The sequence below is a fragment of the Spea bombifrons genome, chromosome 2, assembly GCF_027358695.1.
Source record: "Spea bombifrons isolate aSpeBom1 chromosome 2, aSpeBom1.2.pri, whole genome shotgun sequence".
NCBI lineage: Eukaryota > Metazoa > Chordata > Amphibia > Anura > Pelobatidae > Spea > Spea bombifrons.
The window spans coordinates 98,522,723-98,541,270 of NC_071088.1; the positions used below are offsets into that span (position 1 = coordinate 98,522,723).

Sequence of the window (18,548 nt, forward strand, 5' to 3'; positions counted from 1 at the left end):
ACAAGAGAATAGCTGAGATAACTAGATATTACTTATGTTACTTAAGCAGAGAGAAAAAAAAAAGATTAATATGTTGTACACAGGTATAAAAATATGGGACCATCTGGAATGTGACCCCTTTTAAGCAATGAGGGAAGTGACCTTCACTGAATAAAACACAAAAAATAAAATACTTTCTGTATATATAATAATAAAGCTTGGAGCCATCAGAGACCCTTGAAAACTTCTGGGTTATTAAGGAGATCAGAGACAACAAAATATAGAAATTAAAAAAACACTGATATAATGAGTCAACGGATTTAACCTATTCAGTGATGGGTAGTCAAATCAGTTTGTGCAATCCGGCTTAACACATGCTATTCAGTGGTAGTTTAACATACTTCTCTATCCAAACATAAAGAAACCCAGTCCAAACATATATTAGAGTCATATTCATTTTTAGACAGCATATGCAGTTACAAAATACATTCACACAGCTTCACTCACAGAAGAAAAAAATAGAAGGAAACAATATATCTATTAAAACAAGTATTTGTTTCAAGAATAGTATGGGCTTAAATTTTCCACAATTCCACAGGATGCAATATAGAATTCTGTTCCAAATTGTAATACAATATTATTCTGTCCACGTGATTGTTTGCTCATAGCCTGCATGTGTACACCATTGCCCATGCAAATGATTCAGATAAAATGTTAGTGCTCCAACACCTTGCTACTTCAACGTTCAGGTCCCAAAGATCTGTGAGCATACAGTTAAAAAAAAGTCTTGGCTACTTCAGCTTTAGTATCTCTTCAAACCAATAAACTAAATAAAGAACAAGCCAAAACCACTAGTATAAAGGATTTTCAGAAGTACACAAGCACACATTTTTTGAGTAAACATTACACAAAATTAAAATGTGAAACATATGGAAGGAAGAGGGCATCTGGATGCAATAGGATTCTTGTCTTCTGAAATGCGTTCTCTCTCCAGTCCCTTATTGTTCGTGTGTTAGACGCTTCATTCTTTTTAGATAGGGACATGATTTAAAGGTACAAGTTTCAAAACACACAAGCAATCCAGCTTAAAAACAAAATACAATTAAATATTTGCCATATAGCTTTTTTTGACGAAAAAAATATTTATATATATTTTAGGTTAAATTATAAACACATGAACTGCTTGGATGTTACCCACATGACATTTTCACTATTTTATTGTAGCAATGAGATTCCGTCACTGCCATAAAAACAAATGGCATCACACTTTTCCAATTTGAATAATTCGTCAGATAACAGGGAGAAAATATAAAACAATGGGTTAAAAGCATTAGCTGCACATTTTTTGTAGCCATGGAACTCCAAGCCTGCATGTTCAATGATTCTCTTTTGATGAATCATGTTTAAAGTTTAAAAGGGGAAATAAAAGTTTCCTTTTCATCCACTGCTGTGAAAATATGTCTAACTAGATTTACTTATATGAATGCTATTGTATATTGCACGCAGAACAACAAGGGTCATCTTTATCCGGCTGGGCTGCGTAGTTCATTTGTCTGACAATTTCTGCAAACAGCTCATCCACCATAGTTTTACTCTTAGCGGAGGTTTCCATGAAAGGGCATCCCCAATCTTCTGCTAAGGCGCGACCCTCGTTGGATGATACCTCACGTTCACTCTCCAGGTCAACTTTGTTGCCAACTAAAATCACTGGCACTTTTTCATATCTGAAAGTAAAAAAAAAAAAAAAAAAATTAAAATATATTTCAATTTTATATTTCAACTGATTTCAATACATGAAAATATCACATTCTTTCCAGGTTTGAAATTGATCTGTCCTATTTGTGTCCTCAATGTTCCCTATCACCTAAAAATGGCACTTGAACTTTTAAGAAAATGTTGCTGCCTAGCAACAGAGCCCTGACAGTCAGTGCTAGCCCTCCTCTGTTACATCAGTACATATATATACCTACACAATGTATATGAAAAATCTAAAGTGAGATAATTCAAACGTATCACAAAATTCTATATGATCTACCGTGCAATAGTTTGGGGTCGCTTAGCTGTTTTCATGGAAAACAGGGAGATATTAAACTTAATTAGCCTTAATGATCCATTAGCCTTTTCAACTAAAAATTTGAGATTAGCAAACACAACCAGTCATTACCTATTCAGACTTAATGGTGCAGAAGTGAAGGTTGCTGATAAACGCGCCTGTGTATGGCTATGAAGATATTCCATTAAAAAGCCGCCATTTCCAGCTACAATAGTCTTTACAACATTAATTTCTGATCCAACTTTTGTTATTTAAATGGACAAAATTTGCATTTGAAGCAATAAGCAGTTGGTTGCAGTGACCCTACAATATCAGAAGGAATGTTTAGGTTGTAGCCATTTACCCAGATATGGAAAATGGCATATCAGACTTCTGATGATGAACTGTTTTTGGGTCAAAATGATTCCTTTAAATTTTAGCATGCAAGGCTTACAGAATTGTTTTTTTATAATTTCTGTGCTATTTTCAGTCTAATCAACTGAAACAATAACAACAGTGAAGACCCACTTTCACTTCAACTAAGGATCAAGTCCATACTGGGGGCTTGAATGATTTGAAGGCCAGCAGCTACCAAATCACATTATATCGTTATACTGGCCGCACACTTCATCGGTAAGTATAAGAGCATATTCACCACATGGGCCTGCTAAGGATTCTAATGGACCTGCAATCCATATGTGTAAATAACTGGCAAGAAATAAAAGAATTTCTATATTTTGTGCTTGGCCCTTTTAAAACTTGGCTCTGTTTTAACTTCTACTTAACAGAAGGCTATTCTACTTATCCACCATACAGCTAAACAAATACTATCTTACATGACATCCAAGATTCCTACTAATACTTAGTGTGGGGCAATGCTTGCATTGGACATGACCCCTTCTATGCAGTCATATGTGCGTGTACTGTGTGCGTGTACAGTTTACAGCCAAACGATCTGGTACAACTTTAATTTTGACCTAAAAAGTAAAAACGTAAAAGCTGGACACATAAGAGATGCACTGAAACATCTCAATTCTGATTCCTTCATCCTGTGAGACACAAGCTCTGTGTGACAGCATATGAGTTGGAGGCATTATTGTCCCACCTTTAAGATCAATGCCTTAATCTTAGCCCCTAAAGGTCATAAGGTTTAAAAGCATTTTTACTAGGGGTTTGTCAAAAAAGTAATTTTCAGGCCTCTCATTTGCGGCACCCACTCAAACCATCCATTGTTTTTGGAGAAGTAGAAATAGATCTTTCTTTGGAATCTATTTTAATTGAATATAGAACTGCAGAAAAGCGGGGTTTGCCTCAACTTTCCCCAATAAGCAATGGTGACCTACAGACATGCATTTACGTGATATGCCACAAAGTTGATTTTTGAGGGCTATGATAATTAAGTCCTTTCTTCCATAAACTTGTATTAGTCAGATGGTCCCTCTAGGTGATCATAACACACACACATTTATATATATGTGAAGCACACAGTATAACAACGTAAGAAAAGCGGAACCTAGATATTAAAACAGCAGAATATTTTGTGATATAAGTAATAAGAACGTGTGAGAGTTGTGAGGTCAATTTATTTCATTAGCACACCAACTAATTTCAAATGGAAAGTACTTTTTTTTTTGTGGTCTATGCTGTTGTATAAAAGGACATGATATGAAGCAGTTACACCATTTCCAGTGTATCATACATGACTGAGGACAGCATGTTTGCTGAACTTAAGACCCTTTCTAGACAAATAAAATGCAATCCAGGAACTTTATTGGGATAAACATTTTGTTTCTTGCTTGATCCAGTGTTGGAAAGAAAGATCAGGACAAAGGGACCATTCCCGTGTCCTTAATGCACATTAGAGTTTAACGGGCAAAGAGTTAACCCCATGCTCACAAAGCAAACAGACATGCACCTCATGCTACCTACATGCCCAGTAAACATTTACACACTAAGTGCTATAACTGCATACTCATGTCTTCGAGGGAAACATTTTATCTTAGCGAAGTTCCCTTTGACTAGAAAGGCAGTCCCACGGAGCATGTACAATCAGCATACTGACAAACGGCTCTAAGTTTCAGTAGAGGCAGGTGGAGTTAAATGCGTTGGGATCCATGCAAAATGGCATGACACGATAATAGGGCTGAATAGCTCACTTAACACGAGCAATGTTGTTTTCAGGGAGAAATGTATTGCGTCTTGTCAGAGAATGTCCGACTTTCTCAGGAAGAAAGCAGCCATCAATAGAGGAGTTCTTTTACAATAACTTGTCCACTCTGCTTGCGTTTCAAAAAATTCCTGAGTGGCACATCCTACCTGGGCGTGTGTATTCCTGGAGCATGTAGGGTTTATATATTAATGATCTATTGTATGTAGTTTTGGCAGTATAACCCTCGGGAATGCAGAGTTAATGACAGCGACTCTCTCACAACTTGGCTTATTTCAATCCTTTTGCCCCACATCCATTCATCCATTTTTTTAGAAGCCTCACGTTTGTACCTAAATTTTCAGCAGCTCCTCTCAAGGGCGGGGGGGAAACGGCATGGCTACCTACTGATGTGGAAAGAATTGTTACAGAAAATGCCTGATCCTTGCTAACAGGGCCGGCCCTACAATGGAGCAGAGTGGGGCAATTGCCCCAGGCGGCACTTTGGAAGAGACAGCACTTTGCCGCCCCAAGCACTTTTTTTTTTTAGCGGAGGAGAGAGAGGGGTGCCGAGTGGTTTTCGCTTACCAAGTTGTCAGTACCCGCTCGGCCCCCCTCTCTCTCCTCTGCGAGCCCTCTAGCTCCGTCTCGGTGCCGGCTTGTAATGCTGAGCGCCGGAAGTGACGTCAATTCCCGGCGCACAGCATTATAAGCCAGCACCGTGGCAGAGCAGGGAGACTCGCCGCAGGACTGTTTAAAAGGTAAGTACAAAGGGGGGAGGGGAAATAGGGTAGATAACAGAGAGGGAGGGTAGATAATGGCGTCGGCAAAGTTTAAAATACCGCCTGCCCCCTGGCGTCAGCGGGGGGGGGCGTCATTTTAAACTTTGCCCCAGGCGGCATTATGTCTTGGGCCGGTCCTGCCTGTTACATGCAGTTTTCAGACATTCCGATAGCACAACTACTCCCCTACCTCTCCGGTGAATGTTTATTTTATGACTTTTTTTAATAGTAATAAAATTGTGTGCATAACTTGTGATATATGTCACTACATGGGCTGTGTGCATCTCAGTGCAAATAATGTATGCATTTTCTAAGGCTGTAATATACTTTGTTTACATTTCTTTTATTATTTGCTTTGGCATACATGGAAAACTATTTGCGTATATAATATATATACACAGAAAGTACCATGCTTAAGTTTTAGGTAGGCCTGAAAAAAAATGCTGTAAAGTAAGAATGCTTTCAAAAATTAGACATGTTTATCTTCATTTTTTAACAAAATGCAGTGAGAGAACAGAAGAAAAATCTAAATCAATCATTATTTGGTGTGACCACTTTCAAGAACAGGATCAATTCTTTCAGGTAAACATGCATAAAGTCAGGGATGTTGTAGGCATATAGTTTAAGAGTATGATTAAACAATTATACCAAAAAGGTGCTAAGGATCATTAATTTAATATACAGGTTAAACACAATCATTAACTGAAACTGAAAGAGTCGTCTGTCTGAAAGACAGTTTAACGTTAAAAGTCATACACCATGGCAAGACTGAGCATAGCAATCAGACACAAGGTAGTTGCATCAACAAGGTCGATTCCGGACAGAAATTTCAAGGCAGACATGGGTTTCCAGATCTTCCGTCCAACCTCTTTCGTAGCACAAAGAAACAAGCAACATTGAGGGCCATAGATGCATTGGACGGCCAAAGAAACTTGGTGCAGTAAATAAAAGACATATCATGTTTATTTCCCCTAGAAATCAGAAGACGTCCAGCAGCCGCGTCAGCTCGGCACTGCCAGAAAACAGCGGGACCCTGATACACCAACCTACTGTGCAGAGAAGTCTGGTCATGAAGTCTTCATGGAAGACTTGCGGCCAAAAGGCCATATTTCCCATGTGGAAACAAAGCCAAGCAGCCAAGACAACTATTCCTGAGAACACAGGAACTGGGGTGCAGAAAAAGTGACAGCCCTGGACGGATAAGTCAAAATTTGAAATATTTGGTTGTAGCAGAATACAGTTCATACACTGAAGGGCTGGAGAGCTGTACAAGAATGACTGTTTGTGGGCAAACAGTGGATGATGCTTTCAAGTTTGGGGCAGCATTTCTGCAAACGGAATTGGGGATTTGGTCAGAATTAATGGCCTCCTCAATGCTGAGAAGTACAGGCAGATACTTTCCCATTATGCAATACCAACAGGGAGGCATCTGATTGGCCCAAATTTATTCTGCAGCATGACCACAACCACAAACATATAACCAAAGACATTACGAACTCTCTTCATTGTAAAGAAGAACAAGGGGTCCTGAAAGCGAAGTTGGGCCCCCACAGAGCCCTGATCTCAACATCGAGTCTGCCTGTGATTACATAAGGGGAGAGGAGCAACTGAGGCTGCCTAAATAAAGAGCTGTGGTCAGTTCTACAAGATGCTTGGAACAACCTACCTGCCGATCTCCTTGAACAAGAAGAAAAAAAAAAAAAAAAAAACCTGTGTGCAAGCGGACCTAGAACAACTGATTTGGTTTTGAATGCAAAGGGTGGTCACAGCAAATATTGATTTGATTTAGATTTTTCTTCTGTTCGCTTATCTTGCATTTTGTTAAATGGATTAAACCAATTTATTTACAGATATATAAATAAACGCAAGATAGATGAAGGTGAGAGATAGATATAGATATATTTATAAACGATCTATAAATACACACGCAAGATTTGGTGAAGGTGAGTTGCCATGGAGTGATTAACTAGCTATACAAATATTTGCTTTACAGCACTTTATATGGAGAATACATGCAGGGTACATATATGTATAAATATCATCAATACTGGAAGAAACAGAACATAAAATGAGTAATTCCATAGAAATAATGAACAAGATTCATTTCATCAACCACTTCATTCACATTTTGGAATAGACAAGCAAGCATTCCAAACTCCTTAATATAATAGGATAACAGTAAGTTCTATTGTTTGCAAGCAGAACACTCTTTACCTAATGTATCGATTGGCAATCGTGTGTCAGTTCTAGTTTTGTACCCTTTGAATGTATGTGTAAGGAGTGCTGCATAAATTGTTAGTTATCTTTTATTTAAATAGCACAAACTACATAAAGAACCATCTAATAGATGAGCAAGTGTTATGACCGTTTCCTGTTTTAGCCTAATACAATGGTCAGCTTTTGATTTGGTGAGTGGGCCATTTGCAGCAAGGTGTATACTAGACCGAGTATGGAATGAGACAAAAGGGCCGCATTTTGGACCCATAAGGATCACACAATCATTCTAACCCATCTGTTGCTTCCACTATCCATCTATCTGACCGATGACCTGGTATCATGCCAGGGGGCATAGCGCAGGTAGAGATGCCAATGCAGCCCCTGGACATGGAAGCCAGGAAGCCCCGGTGGGGTCGTCACCCCCATCCTGCCACTTTTAGTGAAAGAGCACCTTCCCCAATCTAATGAATGACAACGCCCTGCACAGCTTCTCGTAGCCCAGGGTCCCCCCCATCATGGACTGAGCCCCCTCCCCCCGCTCGCCTTTTGACGCGGATGATCTGGTCCCTCATGGGCTTGATGTCCTGGAAGCTCTGCTGGTTGACCAGGCTGTAGACCAGGATGAAACCCTGACCATTCTTGATGTACAGGTCCCGCATGGAAGCGAACTGCTCGGTGCCGGCGGTGTCAAGGATCTCCAGCACGGAGGGGGACGAGTCCACCTCTATCTCTTTGCGGTAAAAGTCCTCTATGGTCGGGTCGTACTTTTCAATAAAGGTGCCGGTCACGAACTGCACGGTCAGGGCCGACTTGCCGACCCCGCCGCTGCCAAGAACCACCACCTTATACTCGCGCATCGTCCCCCTCCGCTGCCCGGCGGCATGCAACACCCTGCTCCTCAAAGCGCGCTACTTCTGCGCCTCCTCCTCCGTCGTCGCCGCCGCCCCTCCGCAGCGGGCTCCCGAGGCATGGGAGAGAGGCCGGGCTGCGCGGCCCGGTACCCAGATACCACCCTCTTCTCCCTTTGCAGAGCGGCCGACACCTCTTACCAGGACCCAGCGTACCGTGCCGGCCGCAAGACAGCCCTCCCCACGGTGCAGTACGCCCCCGGCGCGTCATCTCTCGCCTTCCTTCGCTGTTGGCTCCTTTACTTGTCACCATAGTAACTGCAGGTCCTCCCGCTATTAGGGCGGAGACCAGGTACCGGCTAACCAATCAACACTACCTCTCACTAGCATGATGGGTAAAGAAGGAACGGAATATGCAGCTTCATCCAATCAGATAAAGAGATTATTGTCCAATAACTGCACACCCCTCCTCTAACGGCGCAGCTTTATTCTATATATACTATACTTATCTATAGATAGATATATAGATAGATATATACGTATATTTTAAGTACATATATTTATATAACATAGGGAGCGGCTACGCTGTTAACTGCTTTGCAGAGCATGATTATTTTCGTGTTATATAGCATAGGGTTAGTTGTTTTGTTGTTGTTAAGGGAACAGCAGACTTGATGGGAAAATCAGATGCTGGGTCAACTTAGGCCAAATACCTTGGACTTGCCAGTGCTGTGTGTGACAGACAAGAGGTCCTTTTCAGGGGCTTTCTGACTGTACTCCAGGACCTCATGCATGAATGAGATTGCAGAAAAAAAAATATATAGATATATAGTAAATACAATCTCAGATGAACAATATATATATTAAGTAAATACAACCTCAGATGACGAGCAACACATGATATATTACACCGTGTCCTGATTTATTCAATAAAAATAAAGCCAAAATGGAGAAGCCATGCGTGGAAAAAGTGCACCTTATGATTCAACAAGTTGTAGAGCAACAGCAATAACTTAAGTAATCATTTTCTGTATGACTTTATCAGTCTTTCACATTGTTGTGGATTAATTTTAGCTCACTCTTCTTTACAGCGTTGCTTCAGTTCATTGAGGTTTGCGGGTATTTGCTTACGCACAGCTCTCTTAAGGTCCCTCCACAGCATTTCAATCGGGTTGACGTCTGGACTTTGACTGGGCCATTGAAACAGCTTTATTCTTTTCTTTTTCAGCCATTCTGTTGTAGATTTGCTGGTGAGCTTGGGATCATTGTCCTGTTTCATGACCCAATTTCAGCCAAGCTTTAGGTTTCTGACAGATGGCTTCACATTTGACTCTAGAATACTTTGGTATATGGAGGAGTTCATGATCGACTCAATGACTGCAAGGTTCCCAGGCTACAAAAAAAGCCCAAATCATAAACCCTCCACCGCCATGCTTCACAGTTGGTATGAGTTGTTTGTGCTAATATGCTGTGTTTGGTTTTTGCTAAATGTGGTGCTGTGCATTATGGCCAAACATCTCAACTTTGGCCGTGTCTGTTCAAAGGACTTTCTTTCAGAAGTCCTGTGGTTTGTTTAGATGCAACTTTGCAAACCTAAGTCTTGCTGCAATGTTCTATTTAGAGAGAAGAGGCTTTCTCCTGGAAACCCTTTCAAACAAACCATACTTGTTCAGTCTTTTTTTTTTTTTTTTACAGTTTTTACAGTGAGGCCTGTAGAATCTGTGATGTAATGCTTGTTTTTTTTTTGCAATTTCTTTGAGCATTGCATGGTCTGACCTTGGGGTGAATTTCCACTTTTGAAAAATCTTTCTCACTGTAGAATGATGAATTTTAAATTGTCTGGAAATGGCCTTATAACCCTTCCCAGGGTAGCAATAATTGCATGAGCAAGTTTGACTTTTATAGAGATGGTTACATTTGCTGATGATCAATTAATCAAGGGCATTTGATTAGCAGCACCTGTCTCCTACTTAGCATATTAAGTCTCACCAATGGTTTCATTTTGACTTTATTTTTGTTGATTAACCCTTTCCGTACCGATGACGTACCTGGTACTTCCTGGTTGGGTGTCACCCACAGACAGGGACATACCAGGTACGTCATCGATGATGCGCGATCAAGCGTCGATATGGATGCTGGGATCGTGAGGGGTGGCTGCTACTGACCGCTGGGTGTCCCCAGCGATCCGTAGCAGCCATTCCCCCTCAATTCCGTGCACGTGATCACTTTGAAGCGAATCACAAGCACAGAATTAAAATATTTAAATAAAACTGGGGTCTTCAAGGGAAGACGCATTACAAGGATGCTGGTCCTGAAGGGGATAAAACATGACATGGTGTAATATGTCATGTGTTGTTCATCTGAGGTTGTATTTACCAAATGTTTAGACGTGCTAAGGAACAGATGATTGTTAATATGTACTGATATGTAAAACCATAGAATTCAAAAAGACTATACTATTCACATGACTGTACGTGTCCAAATGACCCAGTGAAATTTCCTGGCTAGTTTTCTCTCCAAAAAGATATACTTTAGTGGGGGGTCACTGGAAGGCTGCTATACAGTCCCACATTAGAGAGATAGGCATCACAAAATAAACTTGGAAAATTCAATTAGAAAAGGGAACGGGGATGTTCCATTTTGTGCCCAATTCGTTCCAAAAAACACCTATGCATGTTGTTTTTTTTCCAAATTCAAGACACTTACAAAATATATTTGTTCACTATAATGAAGTAGAATAATTGTATTTACTGGGCAGGTAAATTGTGAACTCCTTGATTTGTTTCAACAGAAGTACAGTAATAGTGTTTGATCCAGCAATTTGGCCACAATAATTTCTAATTAGTTGGCTATTTATTTTCCGGTTTACATCCAGCTAGTTTGAAAGACTTTCACCACAACCCTCTGGAAATAAAGGTTATCCGAGAAGACCCGTATCATTCAAAATGTGACCAAATAGCCATTCTCAGCTTGTATGTGGCAATCACAGACTCCAATCAGAAAAGAACATTGATTAGCCTCTGCAGGAGCTTCAAAGCCACAAAAATGCAAAGAAAAGCAAACTAGGTTGTGACATTAAAGAGCCCTTAATATGCCACATTATATTTCTGGTCCATATTATTAGGTATGTATTATACTTCCAGATTCAACTTGCTTTCTATACATACATCAGTTACAATTACAGTGTAAGGAAAATGTATATGGACCCGCTGAATCCAGTGCTGGTGGATTCATCCTAATTGTCCTGTTTGTCGGTGGACAGTCATGGTTTTTGGGCCCATTGTCCTGGGAGGCTACCCCCCTCCTCTCTTCCAGACAGTGAGGAGTATGGGCATTTGAGAAGATCCTCTGACCAGCCCAGTGAGATGAAAATTCATTGTAGCTCTGACTTTGCCTTGTTAGCTAGCATCAAAAGGTGGCTAATAGGGGTAACGTGGTCCTCCCTCCTGCCTTTTTCACAATCAACTCTACCCCTTCCATGGTAGGGGTATCTTGATCTAGATACTTCAAATGTTGAGGTATGGTGAAAATGTGTCCCGTTCTTGTGATATCATGTTTGTACAAGGTCAATTCTTTTTTGGCCTGCACTATTATGCAGATTTTAATAAAATTCTTGCCTTTGCAGAGGTGTTGCAAGCTAGGTTTTTAGTGCTTTTGAGACAAGAATATGCTATAAAAAGTACTCTTTCCTATTGCTCATGTAAAACCTTTAAATGGTTGCCTGCTCAAAAAGCTATTATCTGAAATAGGTTTTTCATTATGTGAACTGTTCAGCTATTGTAGTTTCACAGGCTTACCTGTCTAAATTGATCCTTGAAAAATATTTTAGAAACTCTGAAATGCTTCATGTCTTAGATATACATCTCAGTTAATTTCAGATGTGAAGGTCAACTCTAGATAGAGAACGCTATCAAATCTGAAGCCTTCCTGCAGGATGTATTGAACATTGTTGTATACTATGACCATTTTGAGCCACATAAAAAAGAAACAATGTTATATGAAGACAATAGGAACAATTTTTAACATCTTCCTGTTTCCTCAGTGCTACCTTACCTCCTGACAGAGCCTGTAACACTGCACCCCCTATATCTCTACTCATATTTCCAAAAACTGTACTAACCAGACCCTTCTCCCTATCCACAACATGTGTCACCTATTATAACTATTCCCCGCTCATGTATACAGGATTTTATTAATACAATATATATACCTTTATTCCCTACCTCTATGTAGCTTCCTCCTAATATCCACATCCAGCATCCTCAAGAGACCATCTGTCCTCCACAATCAACTCATCCTTGCCCAAGCAGTCTCCTTCAGTTTCATTCTCCCTCAACTACCTAGTAGACTGGATGCACACAACTGCAGGTTCCTCTTCTCTTTATTCTGTTCCAGTATGTCCTAACATGTGTTCATTTTATTGTCAAATTCCATCTTGTTGGTTATAATATTATTGTTAATTTCCGTTGCCCCTATAAATAAATGTAATGTTCTTACGATGGTTAAAAAATCCTAACCAAACCAAAACTCTAATATAGGTTTGTTTTCAGTCATAAGTTATGTAACAGATGCTGGACCCCTATTTTATGAAAATTATTTGGACTGCACTTACAGGGGTTAAATTGTTAAATATTTTGTGTTTTCACCCTGTATGTGTATTGAGAATGACTCACCGTCTAGTGTACATTTAACTATTACTTCCCTACAGAGCGGTAGCAAGGGTGAGGCGAATGCCCAGCTGTGAGGGGGCTCCCGCTGCCCGATGAGCAGCTGCAGGACCGGTTGTCATACCTCACAACTTTCTTCCCTGGTGAATCTGTACATTGAGGGCAGAACTTGAGAGGTACTTGCCACTGTGCATGTGCGCAGTAGCCCTTACTTCTCAATCTCTGGCCCCGGTGTCCCAATTTGCTGTAGGGGCACATATAGGGTTGTGTGCAATATGCATTCTGCACAAAGCAGGACAGTTGGGAGGCATGTGTGTGTGGGCAGTGTACACATGGGTATGGGCAGGCGTGTGTAAGTCCAGTGCATATGTATGTATGTATGTATTTATGTATATGTGTGTATGGGCAGGGATGTGTAAGGGCATTATATGTGTATATGTGTGTGTATGGGCAGGTGTGTATAAGTTCTGTGTATATGGGCAGTGTATATGTGTGTGAATCGGCAGGTCTGTGTATATGGAAGTGCATATGTGTGTATGGGCTTTCATTTGTAAGGGCAGTGCATGTGTATATGTGTGTTTATGGGCAGGTGTGTGTAAATAAAATAACCTTTGTGAAAATATAGTGGGGAGGGTCCACTGGCGTAACTACAGGGTGACCCCTTGTTCCTGTCTCCTCGTACCAGTTCGAAATACTTTAGAAAGGCCCTTTTGACATGGACGGCATCAATCCCTTCCTAAACTATTTTGAACTGGCACAGGAGCATATTGGGGGTCACGTAACCTCATGCGTGTAGGTGTTTGTGCATGAGCATGTATCTGTAAGTGGGGTGAAATGGAGTGTGTGTTAGAATGAATGTGTTTGTGTTGTGAGTATGAGTACTTGGCTCGCCATGCGATATGTGAGCATAACTACACAATTTACAGCCTCTCATATCCAGCAGTTGGCTTCACTTGGTTGTCATTGGTGGCAGCTGGACTTAAAGTGCCAGGGCCTACTTATGAACCTCAGTCTGACCCTGACCCAAAATTACTGGTAATATCTTTGAATGCAACCAAAAATTGAGCTTAATAAATACATTATTATTATCTCTTTTTTATCTTCACAAATGCACTTCGCTATGGTCATAAAATGCAATGATGCTAATCCAAATACCAAACTAGAATTGGTTAGCCAAGATTTTTCCCTTCCTCAGAATTTGAGAAATCATAATATATTTTGTTATATTTATATTAACGTGTTAACAAACGTAATTAGATGTGTAATATGATTATATTCAGCTGTAATCTCCTTGCTATGTTTAAGGTATTGGATTGTAGCATGGCTGTTTTGAGAAAAAAATCCAAATCTGATGTGTCTTGTTTGAAAAAGCATGTAATCTCTCAAACGAGGCGGACAAACTATAATAACATAAATTGTATTAAATTCTGTAGAGGGTGTGAGGAGAAGTTCAGGTAGGTTTAGTGACATATCTTGCTCCACTTTGTGGAGTCCCATGCTTCTTAAAGGCAACGTAAAATGTTTAAGGCTATTAAGGTTACAGGTGCATTAGATTCCCAGAAGGAGTAATCAAGTAAAATTAATTAATTTTCCTGTTCCATATAAATTATTTTTGCTCATTTTCTCTAGCAGTTAATTGGTCGATTTGTATGTCACATACCATGAGGGTTATATAGTGGTAAATGAAGAGCACGTTGTTTTACGCTAAAAACACACAATGGACACTGTAATCTACAGATCCTGAGAACAGCAAGGTAAGATGTCTGACCTCATGTTATATATACACATAAAAGTTATACACAATGTGATCAACTTTGTTGATCTCTAAATTATAAGCAAATTATTAGTCTGGACAGTTGGTATGTCTGTAAACCATGTGGCATGCAGGTAAATAGCCTCCTATTTAATTTATATGACAGACGTTATGCTGTTACACAGTTAGTATTCTCATTATTGTAGATGGGAATTACATAGTTTATTCTTTAATCCATTTACTATGGATTTCTCTATGGTTAGTTAGCTGCCATCTTCTGGCCCTTTTTGGTAATGCACTTATCACACATTTCCTTTGCATGTAAACCCCACCCCCGCTCTCTAGTGAGGCACTTCCTGTATCATGGCTGCTTGTATCTGCCACATGTCACAGGGACACATGTATTCTGCATGCTAAGCTAGGAAATCATCTTTTGACCGCATAATACTGAAATCCATTCATTCTGCTGTATTCAGTTGTTTGTTGTACAGAATAAACCAGCTCTTAGATGAAAACCGGTATTGGTGAGTTCAGCTATCTGATAAGGAGTGTCCGCAGTGGTTATATCTGCTTATTCAGGCCAGGTATAGAGGTCTTACAAGGGATAGATTGCTATCACAACAATCGGAGTCAGAATAGACGTGGTTGATTATGCTGATTAAAGTAGTTTAAGTAGCTTTTAAACTGAATTTGGAATACTTTCAAAGCCTTCTGGAAGGGCTTGTCAGTTGGCCAACATTTTTCCATATGGCTTTAAAATCATAGTAATCTTTTACGTTTTTAAGTATATGGAAGGCTGTTAGATGACAGAAGGTGTGAAACACAATTAATACGCTAAAATGTTCTGTACATACATCAGCTAATTGGTATGTTCAGTCAAAGCTCTCATAGTAATATGCTATTGGATGCTTTGTTAGTGTAGCATCACAATTTGGCCCTTGTCAAATTTGGTCAGATCCTTACACTTGCCCGTTTTTCCTGCTTCTAACACATCAACTTTGAGGATGAAATGTTCACTTGTTGCCTAATATATCCCGCCCACTGGCAGGTGCCATGATAATTATATCAGTGTTATCCACTTCACCTGTCAGTGGTCATAACGTTATGGCTAATCGGTATATACTGCCAGTAAAAGTCAAAGCCTCCTGGTGAAAAAAGAGGTAAGAATGCAGTCATTTTCCAGATATATCCATGCGCAATTAATCAAATACTATGAAAATTTGGTTCCACATAAAGTGATGTCAGAGAATGCTTATGGAAAAAAACTCAGATGAAGCTGTAAGAATTTTAACATTCTGCAATGTTCTTTTCTATTTTTGGTATTGCAGCAATACAGGAAACCACAGGTTTGGTATTTGATTTGACAGAGAGACATTTAGTATGGCTTTTAAACGAATATGATCTAAATGAAGCGTCCAACATAAAACATGACTATAATAAAATGCCGTATTGTTTCAGACATAAGAAATAAATCCTTAGTTTAGATATTTTAATATGAGTTTTATTAAACGTATCTAGGAAATGAACAGTGTTGGCAGAAGCTGTCTGTAGACAGTGAAACATTCCATGAATAACATGGTTTGTCTTCAGCTTTGTTCCTTAGACTCTGTTAGTGTTGCCTGTGACCCCCAATGGCTAGTGTTTGGACTTCACATCTAGGATTGCCCCTTGGACTCTACCTGGCTACATGCTGCATGTGGGACACACACCAGATCCTTACATTTTGATGGTACTGTATCTATAAACATCCCGAGTAAATGGTTTCAAATACAGTTTTACACACACAAATTCATATATATATATATATATATATATACACACTCACTGGCCACTTTATTAGGTACACCTTGCTAGTACTGGGTTGGACCCCCTTTTGCCTTCAGAACTGCCTTCATTCTTCATGCCATACTTTCTACAAGGTGCTGGAAACATTTCTCAGAGATTTTGGTCCATATGGACATGATGGTCTTTAGTCCATATGGACATTTATCGGCTGCACATCCATGATGCAAATCTCTCATTTTCATTTAAACAATGCTCAATTGGTACGTAGGGGCCCAAAGTGTGCCAAGAAAATGTCCCCTACACCATTACACCACAACCACCAGCCTGAACAAGGCAGGATGGATCCATGTCAGGCTACCTGGAGCCCTTCCTCTTCAGAGAGAGTGGCTTATTGATGGGGCAGGACTAGACATGTTTTAATATCACAAAATTATTTTTTGATGCTACCAATAGATATTTGTTTTAAAACCACAATGTTTTTTACATTTTGAAAACTAAGATCAAAAGATGGCAACATTAGCATATCAATGAATAAATACATGAATGAATGCCTAAAAAAATCCAGTTTTATACTGTAGCCATTTATGTTCCATTATAAAATATATTATTTCAGCTTTTCTGTAGTTTGCAGTCATTGAATATTATTCAATGAAAATACCACCCAATCAAGATCTTTAACATGTTAATTCATTCCTATTAACATATTGCTAAAATACACTAATCCCTTTGGCAGTCCCACAAGCAAAGCTATCCCCATGTGTAGAGTGTATTTAAACTTTCCTAATCCCCTTCAATCATTCACCTAAAAGCGAGACTGCTACTTTGACTACAACGACAAAGTATTTTGCTCAATTTATATGATCAAAGACATAACAACAGTGTAATCCTGTCTGCCCTAACACACCTCTGCAAGTGAGTCACAATATCGTGCTTAGGTTCTGGCTCCACAATCTTTTATCTTTTCCATATCTGGGTTGTATAGAAACTATTAGTAAATATTGCCTTTGAGGATAATTTACTTTGTAAACTCTCAAAACCAAACTGTTAGTGACGCATATACATGATACTGCAAACATCTAGGGACATGGTGCTAATATATTAATTATATCATACTATAGTAATAGACTGTAAGCTTATTGGAGCATGGGACGTTTCTCCTTATGTATTAGTAAGTCTTGTATGTGTTCATTTCATTCTTAATGTTATTGTTGGTTTTGTGTTCTCCTTTACTCTAATGCCGCTCTGTAATCTGCTGCGCTCTATAAATAAAATGAAATAACTAATAATTAGCGTACAGCTATGCACTGTAGGAGTGCAATCTGTATTCTTTTAGTGCAGGGAAACTGAATTGATATTTATGACACAGATATGTATGTATGTTTCAATCATGCACAGTTTACCTTTTCTTATGTCCTTATTTTTACAACACTCAGATAATTAGGATAACATTTTAAATTATTTATTATTCACACATTTTGATTCTATAATCCAGAGTGCAAGGGGTGGTCATGTCTGGCAATGGGTGACATCCAGGCTGGGCTAGCAGCAAGTAACATTCAAAGTAGGCTAGCAGAGAGGACAACTTACTCATAACAAGGCACGAGCACACAGAAAACACTCTCTCAGCCTTGAGGAAGAATAGCAGTCTTTATAATGCAAAATAAGGAAAACAAACCAAACGTTGATTCTGTTGTTGAAACAGAAATCAGTTGTATTAAGAAAATATGTCATGGGCTCTTTTTTATAACTGCAGCCTTATCTATTTGGAGATGTTAAGAAGATGCTGGGTGTTTAACAAAGAGAGACAAATAGAGGACAGCTTAGATGAAGACAGCAGTGCCCAGTGACATGTGACGTAGTTGCGGTTCTGGTCATTCATTGTGAAAACTACTTCACCATTTACTGGTAATTGGAAGCTGAGTCAGCTGCCATCTGACATTGACTCCTATGAGATGTACGTTCAAATTTCCAAAGGGCTATTGCTGAAAACCCATCTACTACATGCTTACACTGGAAAGTATGATGCATACTGGACCACAACGTAGCAGGCAACTGCAGACATACCCCGAGCAGTGATAAGATGAAGCGGAGATGAGACTCCTGTCTGAAGTAGTAAATTATCAGTATTGTTTGACATACTGTTTCCACTGCCAAATGCCAGCAAGTCCATGAATGATTTAGGACTGGTGGAATATAAAGAACTGCTTGCCAGGACACATTAAGTACAGATGTGGATTATCCACAGCCAGTTTTACAAATAGCAGACTTCTGGTCATCATTATCCATCAGCATTGTTCTGATTGGTATCATCAATGCATTCCTTTTAAGTATATCATTAC

The 18,548-nt window shown here is 39.5% G+C and overlaps 1 protein-coding gene across 1 annotated transcript; it reads right to left on the reverse strand.

Annotated features, from left to right (window-relative positions):
* Positions 1-1,167: 1,167 nt before the first annotated feature.
* On the reverse strand, positions 1,168-8,257 carry RAP2A (RAP2A, member of RAS oncogene family). Its single transcript, XM_053455361.1, has 2 exons — positions 7,700-8,257; positions 1,168-1,703 (listed from the first exon to the last, which is right to left on the reverse strand). Exons 1-2 carry the CDS (start codon positions 8,011-8,013, stop codon positions 1,466-1,468), a joined length of 552 nt encoding a protein of 183 aa, XP_053311336.1. The 5' UTR covers positions 8,014-8,257; the 3' UTR covers positions 1,168-1,465.
* Between the last annotated feature and the right edge of the window lie 10,291 nt (positions 8,258-18,548).

Coding starts and splice junctions, on each gene's coding strand:
- RAP2A (XM_053455361.1), bottom strand. CDS start 8,013: ATGCGCGAGTATAAGGTGGTGGTTCTTGGCAGCGGCGGGGTCGGCAAG. Junction 1,704..7,699: donor CAGATCATCCGCGTCAAAAG/GCGAGCGGGGGG, acceptor TTTTACTTTCAG/ATATGAAAAAGTGCCAGTGA.